Source organism: Cydia strobilella, chromosome 11 (assembly GCF_947568885.1).
Source record: "Cydia strobilella chromosome 11, ilCydStro3.1, whole genome shotgun sequence".
Taxonomy (NCBI): domain Eukaryota; kingdom Metazoa; phylum Arthropoda; class Insecta; order Lepidoptera; family Tortricidae; genus Cydia; species Cydia strobilella.
Window position 1 is genome coordinate 13201772 of NC_086051.1, and position 22575 is coordinate 13224346.

Sequence of the window (22575 nt, forward strand, 5' to 3'; positions counted from 1 at the left end):
GTAATGGAATTTTCACAAGATAATAAGGGACGTGACAGAGCCTCACTACGTGGCTTATTATATGCTTGTCACGGCTGACCGTTGATAGACCGTATTTATTCGGAATAAGGGTTAAGAACAGTCAGCTAACTGTATCAACAGTACGATACTTCTGGCTGACCATTGGTAGACTTTATTTTCATTCTTTTAAGGTTCATGATCGGTTAATTGTTGGCAGTACATGCTTGTGACTAACCGCAACTGCAGCGGTAACAAAAAATGGCGAAGGTCGACAACATAGTGCAAAGTAACAAGGATAGATGAAGATAACGTACTTACGAGTATGCTATTAATAATGATGTGTATTTCTTAGTTTGATTGATTATTTTTTTTTTTTTTTTTATGAAATAGGAGGCAAACGAGCAGACGGATCACCTGATGGAAAGCGATTACCGCCGCCCATGGACACCCGCAACACCAGAGGGGTTGTAAGTGCGTTGCCGGCCTTTAAGATGGGAATACGCTCTTTTCTTGAAGGTTTGAAGGTCATATCGGTCCGGAAATACCGCAGGCGACAGTTCATTCCACAGTTTAGCTGTGCGAGGCAGGAAGTTTCTAGAGAAACGCACAGTTGAGGACTGCCAACCATCTAAGTGGTGAGGATGGTAATGTTTTCGCGTAGGGCGATGGCGAAAAGAAGCTGCAGGGATTAATCCGAACAATTCCTCGGAGCACTCCCCGTTATACACGCGATAGAAAATGCAGAGCGAGGCCACATCTCTACGCAGCGCCAAGGAGTCAAGCCGTTCCGAAGTACGCTGGCAGTCGACAATTCGAGTCGCTCTTCGCTGGATGCGGTCCAGAGGGAGAAGCTGGTATTGGGGTGCCCCTGCCCATAGATGAGAACAGTATTCCATGTGTGGGCGAACCTGCGCTTTATACAGCTGTAGGCGGTGGGCCGGCGTGAAATACTGTCTCGATCTGTTGAGCACACCGAGCTTTTTTGAGGCTAATTTGGCCTTACCCTCTAAATGGCCGCGGAACTGGACTTCACTCGAAATGTCGACGCCGAGGATTCCGATACTGGCTGCGGCAGTCAGGGGAGTGCTCTCAAAACGAGGTGATACGACAAATTCTAACTTTTTTGCGGTAAACGCGCAAACCTGTGTTTGTTCAGAAAACTACACTAAATTTAGTTCCGTTTTTTTTATATACTCCTACTAGAGTCTGTGCGGAAAGAGAAGAGTCGGAGAATGTATTGGATCCCATACAATTCACGACTCTAGCATCCCGGCGTCCTAATCATGGAGACTATATAAAGGAGCCAAATCTCTATGTATAAAGTGTCCATCAAAAAACAGTAATTAGGCGGCGCCACCATACACCGAAATACTACCAAAAACAACCTACGTAATTTGGTCGGGTTATTTGTTGCCTTATATGGTTCATGTTATACTTACCCAGAGCCTAACTAGCGCCACCGGAGAGATTAACTATTATTTAAAGCTGAAAGCGGTCACTTTTGCAACAATTCTGCCATAAAAGATTGGCATCCTTTCTATACCATCCATAGTCCTAATATCTCGAACGGTATTAGAATAATATTATTAGTCCACGAACTGTCAAATCGTATGGGTTACCATGGCAACACGCTAACTAGACTAATATACAGTTTGAGAAATGGGCCCCCAGGGGCCCGTACATGAAAGTTAAAATGAAAGCTATAAGCACATATTTCTGTCACTTTGACAAGCCAGCAAAGAATTTCAATTGGTCGGGCGTACAATACGGCAATCACTGAGAAATGTTTATAAACAAATCATAAGAAAACAACTGCAGTAACGCGTCGTTTAGAACATGGAATCGATTGACATGCGCCCGTCATGTCGTATTTGAATAAAAAACGTAAGTCACGCCCGAGAGCACACGACCATGGAGAACGAGTACTTGTACACAAATACATATGTATTTTGTACTTTAATCCCATAGTGATAAGGTTTTGTGTAGGTATAGATACTTACGATGCTTGACAATTTACACAAACCAAACGCTCCAGGCGATCGCACTGTAGATAACAAGAAACTTGGAAATAGCAAGAAATGTAAGCTAACCAGAACAATTGCTTTGAGGAACTAAAGTACAGAGCCACTGTAAGTACCATCGTCGACAGAGTAAATAGGTCATTCGTAGAACTTATTGTAACGGAATAAGCACTACTTATGGTCAATTTACTTACTTACTATGGTATAACGCGTTCTGACATAACATTCCGTAAGGTTTCCCCAGTGGGCGGCGCCAATTAAACAAGACTAATGGTCACAAGGTACCGAGATGAAGGAAAAGTTGAGTGAACGTTGCACCTTTTCTTCGGGAAATGCACTTTCTTAAGTTAAAGAGTGCCTTCCGGAATACAAATGACGGTGAAACTAAGAATAAATCCTACAGATCTGACCGCTTTCCGTTGAACGAGTGAAAATAAAAGTAACTTGACGCGTGCGGCGAATGATAATCAATTTCTACTGAGATGGGATATCTGTTGACAGCCAATTTGCAGTAATTGTCTTCTCTTCAACTTATAAAGTAGGTGTTAATAACTTTTTATTTGCTATTTATAAAGCATTGAACTTTAAAGAAGATCGATAGTCAGTCTGCTTTCTTTTTCGATTTAATCGATACGCATTCAATCTAATTTGTTTTAAGATAGTACCGGCTAAATAAAGAAGCCAATCCTTAAGAATGAAATGGACCAGTTTTTGGCACTTAGCAAATCGATAGTGAAAGTCCAGACAGAACAGATACCTACTGTTAGACACAATGTCAGTCGACAACAATAGTTTGCAGCTAATAAAACGAGTCCTAGATCTCAGTGATGAATATGTTATTCTAAATAGAACGCAGATGACACAGACTAATTACTACAAATTGATTAAACGAACGATTGATATCGCCAATGCGGCGATTGCATTCGTAATTAAATCGATAAGGATTACAGATGAACGCTCCGCATCAAACGAAATAATTAAATCTTGTACCTATCTCTCGTACTGATAAATCGTATGTCTTATTACAAACGTATAATAATAATGCTGTAGTAATGATATAATAATAATAATTGATTTCATCCATTTATATTACCGAAATGTACATATGTAAATCTTGACATGTAATTTATATTACCAATAAAGTATGAGTATGAGTATAAGGTCTAAAAGCAGTTAAGAGTTTTAGTACAAAAACGAGATGTAAGTACAATAGTGGGGGATGAGCGGGTCGCGTCTCCATTCACAGACTAAGGGTAGAGGGTAACGCACCCCCAAGTTCACAGACAGACCCGGCCGGCGCGGCAAACAACCCCGCTCAAGGGCGGAGAACGACAAACAGGGCGAATTGATTTGTAAATAAGTTTGTGTCCAAAATTTCATTGTTGATACACGCGTATTATTACGATATTTCTCTATTTTTGTACTATACATTGAGACTATATTAAAATGCTCAGTCGATGATGTTTCTCGTTGCAGATACACACCTTTTTGACTACATCGTTAGTAGCAGTAGAGTAACTCCTTGGAAGGAGCCCTTAACATTGTCACTAAAGTTTAAAATTTTGACCACCGCTCGGTTCAAATTTAGCTTACTAGCTAAGTCAAACGCCTAGTGTAAAAATCTTATCATAAAACACAAACATACACATGGTCATAACAATTAATCAGAGGTTGATAATTTATTTACATACGCAACGATTCTCAGCACGATGATAAACATAAACAGGAGGTGGTAGGTAAATATTACTATTATGAGTACTCACTTTACTTAAAACAATGCCTCTGAAGATGCACAACCTGACACCACAGTCAATCAAGGAAATCCATTCTCACGGACACAGACAGCACTTGTAAAACCAACAGTTTAAACAACTTGTGTAAAATTAAATTTTAATTATTGCAGCTGAGTATTGCACCAAAATATTGCTGAGCTCTATCGCGGGTCGCGCGTTTTCGGGATATCGATCTGCCACGGTGCGATGCAGTCGCGAAATCGTGATTGTACCTCTTCGGTTACCACTGGAAACGGGTTTTAACTTGAGTATAATGTATTAGAGTCATAGTTTATGTGATGTTTTGTTTATGTGGTACGAAAGGTCGCGATCAGCTGTTGTGTGGTGCGGAGCGACACAGTGCGAGCGGTCGAGCGGGCCGCGCGCAACTGACGGCTGGGCCTGCCTCAGCGGCCGGTGTAAGCGCCCCGCGATTAACGGATCACTGATACCTACATGCCGTACTACGAACATATGTAAACAAACATTGGATCTACAGTTTTTAGGCTATACGAGCTCGTCTCCATTTTATAACAATAAACACAGTGTCTTAGGTCTTCCTGCAATGCCTTTATGCATCTACAATAGGTAATGTATTATGTAAGCGATGATCTCATGCCGGAAGCTTTATTTTTTTATTAAGCTACTAGTAATACATTTGTAATAGCTAGATTGGGTAATATGACAAACAATGGCTAAATCTCACGGGTTACCGAAATTAGAAACTCCATTTTCTTGGTGTCGCCATATCGGGCTACTGTTGATCTTTCGCCACACCAAGTTAAAACATGGTCATCAACACGTAACGATGTGCCTATTTAGAACTGCGTTATTCTTAGAAACATATATTATCAACAATGGTACAACTACTGGTCTTGTAAAATGATATAAAAACTGAAACAAAACGAAAGGTTCAAACGTTATCGGTACGGCAAGATGTGTCAATAAGCTTCCTAGTATTATTACTATCCCATTGCATCACATCTGCCGATCTATTCACCGACTGACCTTTTGAGTATCGTTCCGCCATTGCAGAGCCGAGGAAGATATTATAAAATGGCAGCTCACTGACATTTCATATTGAAAACATGTATACTAGAATGTTTGACGCGGATTGCGTAAAGATGCTATATCTCGTTTAGAAAACGATAGTGTAATGCAATTATCTTGTTTAACAGTGCAAGCTTTAACTATGACGAGATGTGTATTGCTCATATAAAGCGGAGTAAAAATGGCAAATATCTACTAGACTAAATAGAAGTACTTTCTGCTGTATTAGCAACAGTAAGCAAGATGCCTTGGTATGTGTTGCAGAAGCGTGAGCGTAGTGTTTCTAAAGTAGGTATCAAGTGCTTCTGGTTTTAAGGGGCCCACTGAGTATCAGTCCGCCGGACGATATCAGCCTGTCAGTTAGAACAAAAAGTTGACAGTTCCGAACAACTGACAGGCTGATATCGTCCGGCGGACTGGTAATCAGTGGGCCCCTTTACAGATATTATTTAATTTTAAAAATTACCCCACTTCCGAAGTTATCCCAATGCACTTTATTGGATAAAATCAACTAGCTTTCGCAAGATATTCTAGTTTTATTGTAAAATATGGAACAAGTTGGTTTTATTTTAGTATCCGAAGAGAGATAAATAATTAAAAACGTGACTCCAGGAATCGTGGGAAAACTGCGTGGGGACGGCGCACGAGTACTGTCACGATTGATTTTTTATTGACGCTCGGGTAAATCTGAACCCATTATGGTCCCGTTTTTATAACGCCGCCGTCCGGATAGAACACGGGTACTATGTACATTTGTAGTGCTTCTTTTAGAAATTGAATATATGAATAAATTAATTTTATTATTATCACCGTGGGGCATTTTGTGTCTTTAACGGTTTGACAGTTTTATTTTAAATAAGAATAGTTTTCTCGTATGAGTTACGAATATTGAAGCCATTAAGTCTTCTCAAATTATTAGTAGCAAATGAAATAATACTATGTACTTGGTTGTAGCCAGCAACCGTGTTTCTAAATCCCTCAAAGGGATAAGTTCGCCTTTGTACATCTTATTATTTGTACCATGTAATTTTTAATATGTATATTTGTAGAATAAAGAGTTTACTACTACTACTACTAAACTAAACAAAGTAAAATGAATGCTCAGTTTCTGAGCTTCAGCATAATTATAATTATCTAAACGTACAACGACGCCACGACTTCAAAAATCAATACCACGCAATGAAAGGGTCGGTAACTGTGCTCTGCTAGTTTTATAGGTTACGGATACCTATTTTCTATAAAATAATGCGACTTTTAATGTAAACCAATCATATATTTTCGTTGAAATTTGCCATATACAGTGTAAACTCTATATAACGTCACTCGATATAACGATTCACTCCCTATAAAGTCGACATATGTGTTGCCTATAGTTGCTTTACTTTAATATTAATTTCTCTCTATATGTATAACGAAAACTCTATATTCTATAGCGTCAAAAAACGTCCGGTCACTTGAGTATCGCTATATAGAGTTTACACTGTAATTTTATTACGGCAGTCCAAGATGATGAAATAAGTTGAAAACGGTCTTTTGAACCTACCATTCATAAGTAAACACGCACAGATCCACATAAACGTACAGCTATTCAATAAAACGGCAAGTATAACCAGGCCTCCTTCACTCGCTCAAAGCCACGCGCTATATGCCTACCGCTCGGCGTATCGTCGACGATATAATCGACAGAGGGCCGCCGAACGCCCGCCTGAGCGCTCGCACCGCACGTTTCCCGCGCTTACGCTTCGAAATGCCGAAACCACGTAATTATTGTGCAGTAGATGGGTGTAAAAGTCAAAAAACAAAAGAAAATTTGTCGTTTTTTTAGGGTTCCTTACCCAAAGGGTAAAAACGGCACCCTATTACCAAAGATAGATATAACTCCGTAATAGATGGATACAGTCTAAGGAAAAAACGTGCCTCGAAAATCAAGATAATTTGATTCTCGTTCAGAGGGCGCTACTAGTTTTGGCCTACAGTCGTATAGATGGCGTTGACGGTTTCGTTTGTTGTTATTTAACAATTTTAACGCATATCAGTGAAAGAACATGGGTCAAATAATAAAAATAATTAATGCAAATAAAAAAGATCATTTATCTATATTTAAATACATTCTATCGTATTTTTATAAATCTTCATTTTTAGTTTTAAAGTGTGTCGACAGATGGCAGTGAATTTACTGGGGTTACAAAATTTACTATGACAGTACCGCTCTAGTATAAGTTACTCTATGCTATTACTAAGACTCCGCTGCCGCTGTCCGTCTGTCACCAGGCTGTATCTCATGAACCGTGATAGCTAGACAGTTGAAATTTTCACAGATGATGTATTTCTGTTGCCGCTATAACAACAAATACTAAAAAGTACGGAACCCTCGGTGGGCGAGTCCGACTCGCACTTGGCCGGTTTTTTCATTTCCGAGAGACGAAGAAAGGTGAGTAGTATTTTAAATCTATCTTTATGAATTTTGTCACTATTTATTTCTTTGAACATAAGTAGATAAATCGTAAATTAAGGAGTTTTTTGAGTCAGGTATTATAAGTGTTGTTTTTAAATATTTGATTGACTAATATAAAATATGGTTGATTCGCAACATTCGTTTTATTACAATAATAACATAAGTAACAGTACAACCCTAGCGCATTCTTACGATGACGCGTTGGCACGTGGCTCGCACGGCGAGCAAGGCAGTCTCGACTCTTTGTGCGCATACTTATGGTACATTTCTTCTCGTCCTGAGCAGCAGGTATTATTATTAAGATTTTGTAGGCTATTATAGAGTAGGTATTTTCGCTTTTGTATGGGAATGATGTATCTGTTACGTAGTAACTATTTATTAATCTGTGGTATAACTAAAGACCGTAGTAAACGCACTAAAATTGCTGGTCCATCAACTGCGACTGTTATCTCAGCAGGCATTAACCTACATATGAAACTCATAAATATTGCGCGTACGAAATCGAAACGAAACCAGTGCACCGCGCTTATTTCTGTTGAAAACGAGCGTTTGTAGAATTGTAAACGTAAATGTTATAGCTTTTATGTTAGAAATTACAGTATTGCATAACCAAATCACACATGTAACTCCAGAAAGGGCAAATGCAGTGCGTTAAATGTTTGACGCATTCCCGACTTTTCAGCAGAATTTACGGGACCCTATTACTAAGACTCCTCTGTTCGTCTGTGTCCGTCTGTCTGTCTGTCACCAGGATGTATCTCATAAACCGTGATAGCTAGACAGTTGAAATTTTCACAGATAATGTATTTCTGTTGCCGCTATAACAACAAATATTAAAAACAGAATAAAATATTCATATTCATATTCATTCAATCCATTAAATAAATAAATATTAAATAAATATTTAAGTGGGGTTCCCATACAACAAACGTGATTTTTTTGCCGTTTTTGCTTAATGTTAGGGTTTGTTTGTTAGGGTTACGGAACCCTTCGTGCGCGAGTCCGACTCGCACTTGTCCGGTTTTTTTTTGTGTTACGAGATATCTCGGTCAGATTTCCTAAGTATTTAATAGACTTCGAGGGTGGTCCCCTATTGATTTGGCTGGAGTCGGATGATTTGAAAACGATAATTATTAATATTAGATCTAGGTTAGCTCATCGAAAAACGAATGTTTATATCTCAGCGCTATGACTAAATAAGAATACAATTTCGCATCGCTTATCATTCTGCGTAATGCTAAATTTGTAGGTATTTAGTTCAGTGATACGTTCTTACATGTAGCACTTTAAAATAATACAAAGACCTAATTATGGAGAATAAGTTGTACCGGTTACGAACATAATAGCCAAATTACTTCGTTTTTAGTACGAAACGCAATATCGAGCGTTACACATTTCGACAGATCACATTGTGACGTAATTTTAATTCTGGGTTGACCGGCGGCATGGTTTATTGACTTTGGCAGTTTTTGTGACTAATCCGAAACGGTAGTGGGATTACGAAAAACGAGGTTTTTCGTATCAGATGATACAACACTGGTTTAGCCATCGATAGTCTAAAGAGTCTAAACCATCGATTCCCCAGGAAAACCTTTATAAGTCTTCTAAATAAAAGAACCTTACTAATACCTATTATAAATTCCAAAGTAAATTATACAATGTACGCTGAACGATGTTTATATGAAATTTGGTATTGAGATAGTTTGGGTCCCGGGCCCCGGGAAAGGACAGAGTAGTTTTCATGTTAAGGGGTTGAAGACGAGGGGGGGGGGGTCATTTATAATGGAGCTGGAATATAAAACTACTAATTATACGCAGACGAGGTCGCGCAAAAGCTACTATTAGGTACTTATCGGTATTAATATAGTTTTACAACATTAAGATTTTTTTAATAATTTACTTCCTTGCGCATAACAAGTATTTAAAAATAGTACCTAAGTTAAACGAGAAAAAGTATGTGATTGCGAGTAGTAAAGGGTTAGAAACTACGGGGCTACAGATTTTAAAAAGTGCCTCAAAAGTTTTGGATTAAGTAAAGCAATTTCCCGAGATGCAGAATGGAACAATAAAGTAAGTCTAGACTTAGTCTAGACTCCAGTAACGAGTGGGGTGCCTGGTTTACGATCTAGGGTCCTAAGTCGAGATCGATAGATACACGTAGCAGGAAGCTGAAGAAAACCAGTTCTATTTGAGATATTCGCTAGCTCGTGCATTACGCTTTTTTTACAAGCTTTTATTTATGTATGTACGATGTACTATGTTCGGGTCAAATCTTAAAATCTGAATTAGATCCAGACAATGCAATATTATGGTACCATCGAGCTGATCCGACGATGGAGAGAGGAGGTGGCCATAGGAACTCTGTGATAAAACACCGAAACCTAATTGTGATTGGGTTTGTTAGAATTGTCACGGTGAGTATTAGTTGCCGGTTGAAAGAAAAGTACAGCGATAAAATGCGTTAACTTTATTTTTGAAAATTGTGACACAATAACTTTATTCCATTGATACCCATAAGAAAACATTACCTAAAAAACATACTTAAATTACCAATTTATGATATCATCTGCTAAAATAGGAACAATAATGTCGCGTAGGTACTACAAAGTAGATATTTATTAGGGTTCCGTAGCCAAAGGGTAAAAAGGGTCCCGTTTTACTATAACTCCGCTGTCCGTCCGTCCGTCTGTCTGTCCATCTGTCACCAGCTTGTATCTCATGAACCGTGATAGCTAGACAGTTGAAATTTTCACAGATGATGTATTTTTGTTGCCGCTATAACAACAAATACTAAAAACAGAATAAAATTAATTTTCTTTTAGTTTTGGTTGTCATAACTAAACAACAAAGTTAACCAGACGATATATCTAAACGTTCCTTTCTTTCTAACAGTTATTCTGAAATATAGTACCTAACAATCGCTTATTTATCATTCCCATTCTCACTTATTTTTTGTAAAGGAAGAATGTTGGCGTCTCGGAATTTGGTTCCAATTAAGTCTTGTTTGGTCTTATCTATCTCCTTACTCACCTTACTGTCGTCAATAACAAGCTTCTCAACTGTCTAGTATTTTTTTTTTCACATCATCACATTCCTATGATAATAATGTATTCGATTCTAGTCCTAAAATTTACTTTTGGTATGCAGTTTACGATTATTTTTGGCTGAATGTAGCGGTAAGGTTAATGGTACCTATTTAGAAATGTAAAATTCAACGATTGTATATCTTTAGTTGACAACCAAATGTCCCTAACAAATTTTAATGTACTCAAAACTGTACGCTGCCGAGACATAAAAACAAGTTCTGCTTTGAATAGGTATTTTTTACTATGTGCTTTTTGGGTTCAAGTTCAAAGTCAACGATACATTAGGAGGAATCCTGCCTAAGAATGTCTAATTATCATGTTATTAAAAAAATTCTACAGCAGCTACTGAACTCTTTCACATTATCACATCTTTGTGCAGTAAATCATGCGTTAAACTCACTCGTCGCAATCATAAGTACACCTAGTTCAATCAAAATTCAACTTTATTGATAAGCCTGTAAGAGCTTAGTAACTGCATGTCTAATAAGAGACAGGTCTAACATAAAGAAACAAGCACCAAAGGTCAGCTCAGCAGCGGAAGCGCTTTAAACAAGTAGAGGCGAGAGGTTATTACACTTATTACACTTGTCTGATAATGGGTGTTACGGTATTAACACTAATATAGGTAAAGATTACGAATAGGAGGGTTATAAGGATTTTTGTATACATTTTGATATTGATTTTGAATTTATTTTAGGAATTTTAGTAGTGGATTAGATATACAAAAATTTAAATAACACTTACCGTTGTTGTCGCTTAGGAACTTAGGTAAAATTAACATAGCATGAATGAAATATAACGATATTTCTTTGAATACTTTGACGCCGGCAAGTTATAAACTTAACATTTTTTAAATGATGCTAATTTGTCCTTCCTGTCCTAAAAGTTCAAAAGCATGGAAAAATTAAATTCCAACAAAGGCAGAGAACAACTACGAGTACATTAGAGGTTTTCTAACGACAATTTCTCATATAAAAAGATTGCTCGACTGTTTTTAATTTTCTGTAAGCCCTTACAGAAAATACGACGCTCATAAGACGCTATTGTGGTGTCTCTCTTACATCAAACGCTTAACAAACGCTTAATAAACGCTTGGATAGTTTGACTTTTTTGTAGGTATATCATATAGGTATGTTTTTTCTATTTAGAGGTAATAATTTGCTTGCACAATCAAATCTCAGTCCTGAACTAAGTATCCCTTTGAATATTATTTGCGCTTCTATTATAGTGTAGTACAGTATCAAATATCCTTACACTCCATCTGGCCCGTTAACCACACCGACGTTCGTGAACAAGCAATTATGTTGGTTCAAAGAAACCAGTGTTCGCTTCCGCTATACCTATTTAGGGCTGTAGGAAGTACTACTAATAGCACTGACATACTGTTATTTATCTACGTGTAAAGAAGAATGCTTTGTGTTAATGCACAGCCTTCATATAGGTAGCAACGTATAACGGCTAATTTGTACCTACATACATAAAAAAAACCGGCCAAGTGCGAGTCAGACACGCGCATGAAGGGTTCCGTACTATTACGCAAAAAACAGCTAAAATATCACTGTTGTATGGCAGCCCTGCCCCACTTAAATATTTATTTTATTCTTTTTTTTAGGTTATTAAAAATATATTTTCATTTTATTGGTAATAATAATAAAAACCCAAATAGATCACAAGGTTGCTTTTATAAATCAAGTTAAATAATGTAGTTAAAACAGTGATTGAAAAATAAAACTAATACTTATCTCTAACACTTTACATCGAGCCTATGTCATGTAGACTCAAAACGATTAAAGAAACGTTTAAAAATAAAAGTTGTCGTGACCCAATCTTATGAAAAGGTATCCATTGCATTCTGATCGAAAATATCATGATTAAATCTTTGAATACTTTGCAGTTACGAAAGTGTTTACACACAACAAAGTCCAACTAACGGTAAGTCCATAAAGCATCAGGAAATACTCATCAACGAACAACAAAACATCACACAAACTGGATGAATGCTGGCTAGATAATTATACCGATACAAAAGCTAGGTTTGTGGGACACTCGCGCGCATACAACTTTGTACTTGCGTGGTGTATCTATTGTGCTGTGTTGTGTAATGTTTAATTGCGTGTTCTAGTAAAAGCCGTACAGTCAAGGTATAAAATTATAAATATGTATATTGCACACATTATCATTTTATTCAAATGGAATAAGATTGACGAGTTTGTGTACATATTGTGATTGTTTTTGTTTACAACACTGCTACAATATATGTTAACGTGACTTATTGTTATATGCCGGCGTAGTGAGAACGTGAATACCTACAAATGCAATGTTAAGATACAATCATTGTTTACTGTCAATTTAAAAATCTATTCATGTCAAAATTACCCCAAATCCTAGGACGGCTAAAGGATTTTGACTAAAAGCGACACTCAAGTCAGAATATTAAAATATAAATTCCAGAGTACACCGGCTGCATGCGCATAGACGGCACGCAAGTAGTGTGCCGTCTCTCATAAGGATCTGTATATTACAACGCGCACGTTCATGTGCACGTCTGTCTGCGCACAAGCATCCGATGTGCATAGGCCTTAAGTGGCAACCCGTAACCTCCGCTTCTCCAGAAAATACGTGTGTATATAGAATAATAGCAAAAGCTTAGATAATATTGTCTTCGGTTACCGCGATAGTTACTCATGAAATAAAACTATGAAAACGGATTATATCGCGTATATTGAATTTATAATACATCCCGACGTTTCGAACCCTTTACAGCGTTCGTGGTCAACGGGTGACTGAGGAAAAATTACAAAGTGCAAAAATACCCACATACTAAAATAATGAACAATCATAGACTACAAATACATTATTTTAGTAAGTGGGTATTTTTGCACTTTGTAATTTTTATGAACAATCATAGACTACAAATACATTATTTTAGTAAGTGGGTATTTTTGCACTTTGTAATTTTTTCCTCAGTCACCCGTTGACCACGAACGCTGTAAAGGGTTCGAAACGTCGGGATGTATTATAAATTCAAAATACGCGATATAATCCGTTTTCATAGTTTTATTTCAAAAGCTTAGATGTCAATTAAATATACAAATACTACATCATTTTATCATTGTGTTTTAAGCTTAATATATAATATACCCATACATTAAGAACTAACGCGACATTATTAACGATATTCAAATGAACTATTCACGTGCCATTGACATAATGGAGAGCCCGTCACTCGAGAGGAAAGCCCAGATGACTCATGACCACGTGGGTAGAGAAAGCTCGTGCGTCAGTTCGACGGTAAATAAATATGTTCATTAAGCAACTTAACTGAGCATCGTTGGACGGTATTTCTTTAATATAAGGTTTACAATCAGTTGACAGTGTATACGATGGTTTATTTAACAACGGGTGTTGTTGAAATTAAGGACGCGTTAAGTTAAGACATATGAAGTATATTTTTTAGTTAATAAAATAACATCTTTTACGCCTCCGCTAGGGCCCGGAAAAAGGGGAAATCTGTAGAAATGCCGACTGGACGTATTACTAGAGTATGACGAAGAAAAGGCAGGAAAGGGGAGGAGAAAAAGCAGGAAAGCGGACCCTGGGCTGAATCGGATGTTACCGGGATAAACGCTAAGAGATATTTTACGCAAAATGCATTTATTTCGCAGCAAGAGATGTAATAGGAACAGGCAAAAAATATAAGTAAAGAAATTGATGTAAGGAGTGAGCACTCTAAGTATACTTATTTCATATATATAGGTAGCACTATGATAAAATAAATCTGGAGTACCTTTGAAACACTGACATGTTTGAAACACCGCTTTGAAAACAATATGTATAAGTATTACAAACAAGTGTACAATGCATAATTAAGTTAAAACAATGTTAGCAAAACATGTCCCAACAGCTCATAACGAAATAATTATGCAACAACTGCCATTGCAAAGCTGAATAAATCCAACGCTGATGTCACTCGTAGATGAATTCAGTAACAAAGCTGTTTCAACTGCACTATTGTGCGGTGAGCATCGAACGAGGCGTACTTGACCTAGTTGAATTACGGTAATTTCATTAGCAAAATTATACGAAAAGGAGGAACGTTGGTGTTAATGAGTATCTTCGTCTTGGTTAGTGACTATTCCGTTTACTTTTTTACAATGGGTAAAAAGCACGCGAACCTATTGCATGTGCCACAAGTGACATAACTAACCTATAGACTGGCTAATGGACAAATACAGAGAAATTGTTGCTTGCTATTGTATTAGCAACCTTTGACCATTATTTGCTGGGTTCTCGAAGACAATGTGGCAGCCTAACAAATTTAGATGCCTATTTTAGCTAAATAACATTTTATTCAAGCATCTTCTTCTACCTAGCGTTTTCCCGGCCTAGCGCCAGGGTCCGCTTTCCTACTCAATTTTCTCCGCTTTGTCCGGTCTTCGGCATCCTCAGGTGTGAGATTGTTGTCTTGCATGTCCGCTATCACGACGTCGAACCAGCGCCTCTTAGGCCTACCGCGGCCGCGTGATCTATAGGGCATTGGACAGTGAGGTTGAGGCATCTGTTTCCGACGTAGTCCACCGGTTCCGGCTTATATGGCCATAACATTTTATTCAAGCATACAAATAAAAAATAAATACTAAGTCAATACAAAAAATACATCTAAATACATTACTTTCTACTAACATAAATACTGTATTTATAATAGTATAAATACATTATGTATGTTGGCAACGAAATGTCGAATAAAATATACAGGCAGGAACGCCTATTTACCGTTTTCAGTAAGTATCCGAAATAGTGCAGGCTCTACTATTTTATTCGTAGCTTGATAGGTTGATAACTATACGGCAGTAAAGAATGTATAGGTACTTCTACAAACTACAATCTAACTGTAAAGTTGTGTATTAGTTTCGCCAGTTTTGACAAAATTAGCGTACATAATCCATAACAATATCAACAACGTAATGATAATGGCTCCATTGGATCGTGGGTAGTAAACTAAGCATTTAAGATAATTTGCCGTTCATTCTCACGCAAGTACACAGCCAATTTGCAGATGTGCAAAACTTATTTCAAAGTAGGTCTAGGTAATATTGATAAAAACCTTGAAACCTTTTTTTTTCTCAGAAATTTATTTCCAAAGTGCATGTGCTGTTCCGTACAAACACATTTCATTTCGTGTACCTATCAGAATTTATTTTTAGTGCTAAGGCGATGATTATTTGTCAAAGCAATTTTTTGATCCTTTGTCACAGAAATAGGAACTCCTAATATACCAGCAAATCTTCAGAAAATTCGCGTTTGTACAGGACAACGGTGGACTATTCCGTGGAATTATCCTGGAGTCCCTTCAGTCTTACACTGTTTGGGCAAATAAACTGGTTTAGATCTAGTTTTTACTAATGCGATTGCCATCTGACCTTAACATCCAGAGGGGGAAACTGAAGCCTTTTTATCACATGTTTTTCTATAAATCAAATAATTAGAAACTGGCACGTTCTATATCAATTTCATCATAGCGATACGAACGTCACACTATAGAATTAAAAGGCCGCACACAATAGATTGTATTTTCAAATAGCAAAAAGTAACAATAGGTTAGTATTGGCCAACGTCGCATAGCCTGAATTGTTGACTGATATGAATAGCATTGAAATTGAGATATTTAATACCTAGGGTTAGGCTTGGCTGGTTTGGTATAACCTAGAAACTACATTTGCGTTGAAGGTGAATAGTGGTCGATAAAATTTGAATGCGAAGTGCGAAAGTGCGCCATTGAAGATCACTTTTATATAACTACTGTGTAACTTTCAGCTTAATAGTCTTAGCCATACGGTCAAGGTTTGAATTAGTATGTGATGGTAAAAGCAAAACAAAACTGTACTTGACCTGCAGTACACCATACATGGAACTTCGCTTCCTATCCGCAAACTAAACTGACGACCGAGATCATATTACCATCTCTTTCACTCCTGCTACGACTACGCAAGTGTGAATGGGAAGTTTTACGACCGACCCCAGACGTCAGTTTGGTTTGCGGATAGCCGTTTCGCAAGGAAGCAACAGTCGGCCGATTTGCTTCCGAGCACTCGAGATTGAATCTTACAATATATACTTATAAGAGCTAATTGAGATTGGACGTAGCACAAGTCTGTGGCGTTACGCACTTCCATTTTTGGTAATATGGTTTTCATGGTAATATATCGTAGTAGGTATAATAACATTACACGGTGATAATGATAAACCACACTAGATGTATAGGAACATTAGAAACCAACTCGACGAGTATTTATTACCCTAATATGAAAGTACTTACAGAGATACAATTATAGTAGGTACATTACGATACAAGTGCGAAAAATCGGAGGCGATAAATTAAAACACGACCGAAGGGAGTGTATTAAATCAACACGAGTTGCGAATTGTCTATTCGCACATGTATCGTACAACGTTTTACAGCACATATGGCCCTTTAAATTTTCGACATAGTTACGTAATGTGCTATTTATCGCACCATATGTACTGTAAAGGTGTTTATTTATCGCTGAGCATATGTTACATGTAACGCGGTCAAATTTTTCCAAGAAAAAAGTTATTAAACGATCAAACCGCAGACACTTAATGGAAATTGGTCCATTATTAATTTCACCTCAACCATTAGTAAACTAAACTAGCGATTATGCACGATTGTAGTGGTTTCGCCACAAAAGAAAATTTCTCTAAGTGGGTCAGATTTACCGCGCCGTCGGCTCGGTTTCCAGACTTGTTTACTATCTAGTGAGTAATTGATAGCTTTCTTTAACCTCTGCTGGTGGTAGAAAAGCTAGCGACAAAATGCCGTTCCTAGGTACTGATTATTAGTGGTTGAGCAGAAGTTAGATTTGAATAAATAAAAATGGCCCATCATTATCAAGAACTGCATTCAAATTTGCGTTCAAGGTTGCGTTCACATTTTTCTGATGCACACTACGTCAATGTAATGTATGAAAACGATATGAGTCACGACACAACACAACACGACACGTCAGACAAATGTGAACCGGGCTTAAGTGAAATACAAAATATATATTTTGTGTTTCACTTCGTGCATATCTGAAGATGGTGACGTGATTTCTAGCAATATCAAAAAATCGGAAAAAAATCAAAATTACATAATACATCCATATTAATATTATAAATGCGAAAGTCTGTCTGTCTGTCTGTGTGTTCCCTCTTCACGCTTAAACCGCTGAACCGATTTAGATGAAATTTGGCATAGAGATAGGTTGAGTCCCTGAGAAGGACATAGGATAGTTTTTATCCCGAAAATCATCCCTTAAGATAGTAAAAAGCGGGGTGGAATTGAGATAATTAACGAAGTACCTGCTAATTTGTGTGCATAATATGCACAAATTTAGATTGCTATGAGAATTTTTCCAGGCGCTATTCTTACTCCAGCTGCGGTTACTAAGTCCACGCAGACGAAGTCGCGGGCAAAAGCTAGTATTAAATATATTAATAATATTAAATATATAAATACGTGAGTGACCCGTTATTAATATATTTAATATGTCTGTGTCTCACGGAAGTTTTGTTATTAAAATTGCATAATACATATCCGGTTTTAATTGTTGTTATACTTAAAGGTCACTAACTAAATAATTAATTCCCACTGTTTTTAAAAACAAATTTTTCGGGGTATAGAATAACCGAAAAGAGTAAAAGGAGAGTCTTAATTTGTTAAGTAGGTGATTTTAGAGTATGCGGCCTCTTAATCACCGCTAAACATACTTATTTCAATAATTTTTCTTTTACATTTACCTAATAGTATTTAAAGGGGATCCTACACATTTACACAATCCTACACATTTTAAAACTTAGAAAACTGCGGGAAGTTACTTTGAGGAGGTTCGACTGTACCCCAACGTTCCAAAAATATAATTATGAACTCGTAAAATGTTTGTGAACTCGACCGTACATGATTTTAAATTGTAGGTATGTTGGAAACACATAATTCCATTTCATAGGTAGGTACGAATATACGTTTACAGAACACGAACGTATTCGTATGTGGAAATTGATATGGAAATCAAATTGCCAGTGAATGAACACCGCGTCTATCTTCATCAGTTCCACGTCTGAAAGTGGAACAAATTTTGATCGGCTTGAACTACCGGCAAGTTAACGTCGCAATGAAACTTGTTAGTAATGTGGTTTCTATTGCGGGAAATAAAAGGACTATTATTTATTTTATTAAATTTATAAATTCAGTTATTTATATTTAGTTTAGTTAGTTTAGTTAGGAAGACGTTGTAAAGGAGGCCTTTGTCCACTGATGGAACATACAAACAATTTTATTTTTGGAGAATTGACCTTAGGATTTAGGATACAAGCAAAAAGTTTGTAAATTTTATACTAAGAACGGACTGGTCCTTTTTGGAATCGGTTAAAAATGTGTCCTTGTAGCCTGTTACCCGGGCTATGAGAATGATCCGACTGACAATATACTCGTAGTCAAGAAAAAAGGCTCAGTAGTGATAGTTTACATGAGGCAATGGAACACATTATAAGATTATAATCATACAAAAATGTACTGCTAAAATCATAACCCTTATATCCCATTTGCCGTTATATCGGGATAGAGAATCGATCGGAACAAATGAATAGCCATCGAACTTATCTCAGCAGGAAGTCACGTAACATTTAAACACGTATTATTTCACAGGACAAAGTAAATATCAGTTCTCAACTATCTAACACTAACCATTAGACCACGAGTTTTCTTAGAAGAGAGTACAGCCGCCAGATATAACGGAGCGGCCACTTTGTTCACAATTATCTAAACAAAGCCTCTATTTAAAGTGCATTAAAGACTTTAAAGTGCATGTTCAGATGTTTTTGAGGACCCTAGCCGCTTCGATATATCTGATGACTGTATCATACGATCGCTGCATCGATAGGGTAAAACACTGTAATTTGCGACACAGAGTACAGAACCTTATATTAAACAAATACTCGTACCATCAGATTACGCTACTTTGTTTGTAACAAGCTGAGGATGGTATCGGGAGGATCTAAGCTGTGCATGGGTGTGGGGAAACCGGAATGGACCGGTTTAGTAAAACTGTGATAAAATACATTAGTTGCGTGAAGAGGGCTGTTGAAGTGTGAAGAAAGAATGGTCACAAATTAAAATACTATTTATGAAGCAAATCAAATTTAGATTTGTGTTATCTGCAAGTTGCAAGTAAAAAAAAAAGGTAAGGTACCCCGCCTAACCTAGCCTACCAAAGTTACATATTACAAGAAATTGCAGTGGCCTAGGTGTTATGGCGTTGATGCTGGTTCGAAACAAGCTTTTTGGGCAATGGAGGCATTGGTATATCACAATATCACGGAATGTATGAGTACTGATACGGTGCAAATAGGACCCTATTCTCTTTGAGATGCAATTAGTGTTAGTATTATGTGAACTAAGTGCAGTAATGAGAATAAAGTGCATTGTATTAACTTAACTTATGTTATGACATAAGTTAAGTTGATACTATTTGTTTTATACTATTGTATCGTACAGGTTTACATTCAGAACTTAAGTTTATCAAACAAGACAATAGGCATTATGTTTGTGCATCTAAGATTTAGAAGCAGTTTTAAAGTCACAGAATCAACTAACACTAATAAAAAATAGGGTTTAACAAATTTTAGTCTTTCCCATCGCAGAGAAATGGTGTTTCGGACATTTGGGAGGCGTGCGTGGAGCCTAAGCCAACACGTAGAAGACCTTATGATACCGTAACGAAATGTAAGGGGTACACCGAGCGGATGCTGCCCTTGCCCGTGTCATGGGACGCACGCAGAGGCAGCACCCGCCAGGGTGTCTGTTTGGAATCGTATCCTCACCAGGGGCTTTTTTGACTTTTAATTTGTTTATAAGTCGTTTGTCCTCAGTGAATGAAGTAGGTCTAGGAGGAGGATCTGATGGAGCAGTAGAGAGTTTATCTACCACCATCTCTTCCACCAGTGGAATATGATCAGGGTCACAGGGCTCTTTACCTGGTGAACATTGTGATTCCAAACAGATTGCTAATGATTCCGCTTTTTCGTCGTCCGTAAAGGCTGGGGGCGGGAGATCAGGTCGGACCAGTGGCGGCATAGCTCCGTGTAAGGACTATTGAGAGTTGATGGAATTTAAAATTAACTAGGCTATTGGGTATAAAGCGATGGACTAAATATAAAACCGGATATATATTATTTTTCTAATTATTAATACGATTCCGTTGCACTCAGCTAATTTGAAACTATACACCAATTTATCAAAATTTATTTATTTAATTATCAACTGTCGGCGTCTGAAAAAAAGAGGACATAATTTGATTTACTAAAAAAACTAGAATATAATTAATGTATAGAGTATCTAAACTAGATAAATTGCCTAGATATCAAACGCTATGAAAAAACCCCGCTGCCGAGTATAAACAGGTACAGTCAACAAAAAAGTGGTAAATTGAAGTAACGCAATAGCTTTTAAAGTAGGCGGTTAAGGGGTTAAGCTATTCGAGCAACCAGTTTGTTTAAAAAAGAAGTATGCCGGGAAACAGCCAGATATGGTAGTGATCGTGAGTTGATCTACGTTGACGTTTTTACATGTAATTGGAGTCAGGTGAATGGAACTGGCGTTCGATTTCGATTATTTTTCGGCTTCATTAACCATTAAAACGTGCATTCTTATTCAAGGCCACGTAGACGATTTCTAAAATTTTAATAGTACATATATTTCCGTTGAATAAAAGTTACATAATAAACAGTTGTTTGAAAACGGTAGTTAGTCATACGCTGGAAGGTAACCAAAGGCGTAATAATTCAGGTCGTGACTCTGTATTACTTTAGGTCTATTTATGAATCTATGAGTTCATACTAATGGTCACTAATGCGTTGTTAAAGTTTTTACAAGTTGTTAATGTGGGTTAATCGTTCTTAAAGTAACACGGGTGGCCGGTAGAATTTCTTTTATAAAGGACGAAGGTAAGGTATTCATGGTATAAGATGTTTAAAAAAAAGTCTAAAAATAAAATTTCGTTCGAGGGTGAAATCGGCGAAACCTGACTTTCTACCTTCGAGCGCAAAAATATCTCGCGATCCACGGGTCACTTTCAGCTCTTGGTTAACAATTAACTGTTTCATCTCAATCTTCGTCTATTTTCAACCCAGCTGTACGTATGAAAGGGAACTTTCCGAACTAGAGGAATGAAAACTTATGCCACTGATCTGTTCTTAACTAAGAAAAATAACAAATATCTACTATTATTTCTGTTATCTCTTTCTATTTATGTCTAATAAAAATATTTTTTTTAAGATAGATTTAGATTTATTTATTTCAGGATAAAAATTACAGTATAAATTTGCATCAATGTCAAAATTATGCTTATTTTCTTATCATGATCGTCAAACATTACATACTAAAAAATACAAAATAAATTAAAATAATTTTCTCTCCCAATAAGGATCGTCATATAAGTATGTATAAACAAAAACATGTCAAAAATAGATGTCAATCTTAGCAATTTAGAATTCACACACAGAATATCACAAAAGAAGTAAATGTCATTTTTAAAATACAATAAATCATTTGAATCATAAATAAAATTACATATATCATTACAAATTCAATTCCATGAAGTCACTTATAGAGTACAGAGGGTTATCCAACAAAAGGTAGCATTATATAAGGTATGTAAGGTTATATAAGGTAGCATCTGTCAAAACACGTCATGGACTATTTAAACAACATCTTTGCATATCAGATGTTACAAAGAGTGCCTATGCCGAGGGTGCACGGAGACAAAAGAGACTCTTACTAGGTGCCGGAATGCAGCGGAGTGGCATACAGGGCAGAACATCTCGAATCTCCAAAAGATTTCCCTGAGCTCCTCAACATTAAAGGTTTGGTAGGATTTGAGGAGTAGGACTGGCCGGACTAGCCTACTCTCCCACCCCGTCATCCAAAATAGGCGCTAGTCGTCGAGTTGTGGAAATATCGGCCGTGCTACAATACAAGGAAGCAGCTGAAGTTATATTATAAGAGACTGACCTGTTATGTCGCACTCTGGTGTTGATGTGCCGGACCTCTCTGCCGCCGCTGCTCTCGCCGTCGCTCCCGGAGCCGGTCAGCTCGATGGTGTGCACTGACATGGACTTGCTCACCTGGCGGATAA

At 37.2% G+C, this 22575-nt stretch overlaps 1 protein-coding gene across 5 annotated transcripts in view; it reads right to left on the bottom strand.

Moving 5' to 3' along the window:
* Positions 1–22575, bottom strand: part of LOC134745597 (supervillin-like) — a 247688-nt gene that overhangs the window by 81932 nt on the left and 143181 nt on the right. For all 5 annotated transcript variants that reach the window (XM_063679671.1, XM_063679673.1, XM_063679672.1 and 2 more), the window contains one exon: positions 22452–22564. In XM_063679671.1, coding sequence (XP_063535741.1) covers positions 22452–22564 — 113 coding nt within the window. The remainder of the gene's footprint in view (positions 1–22451; positions 22565–22575) is intronic.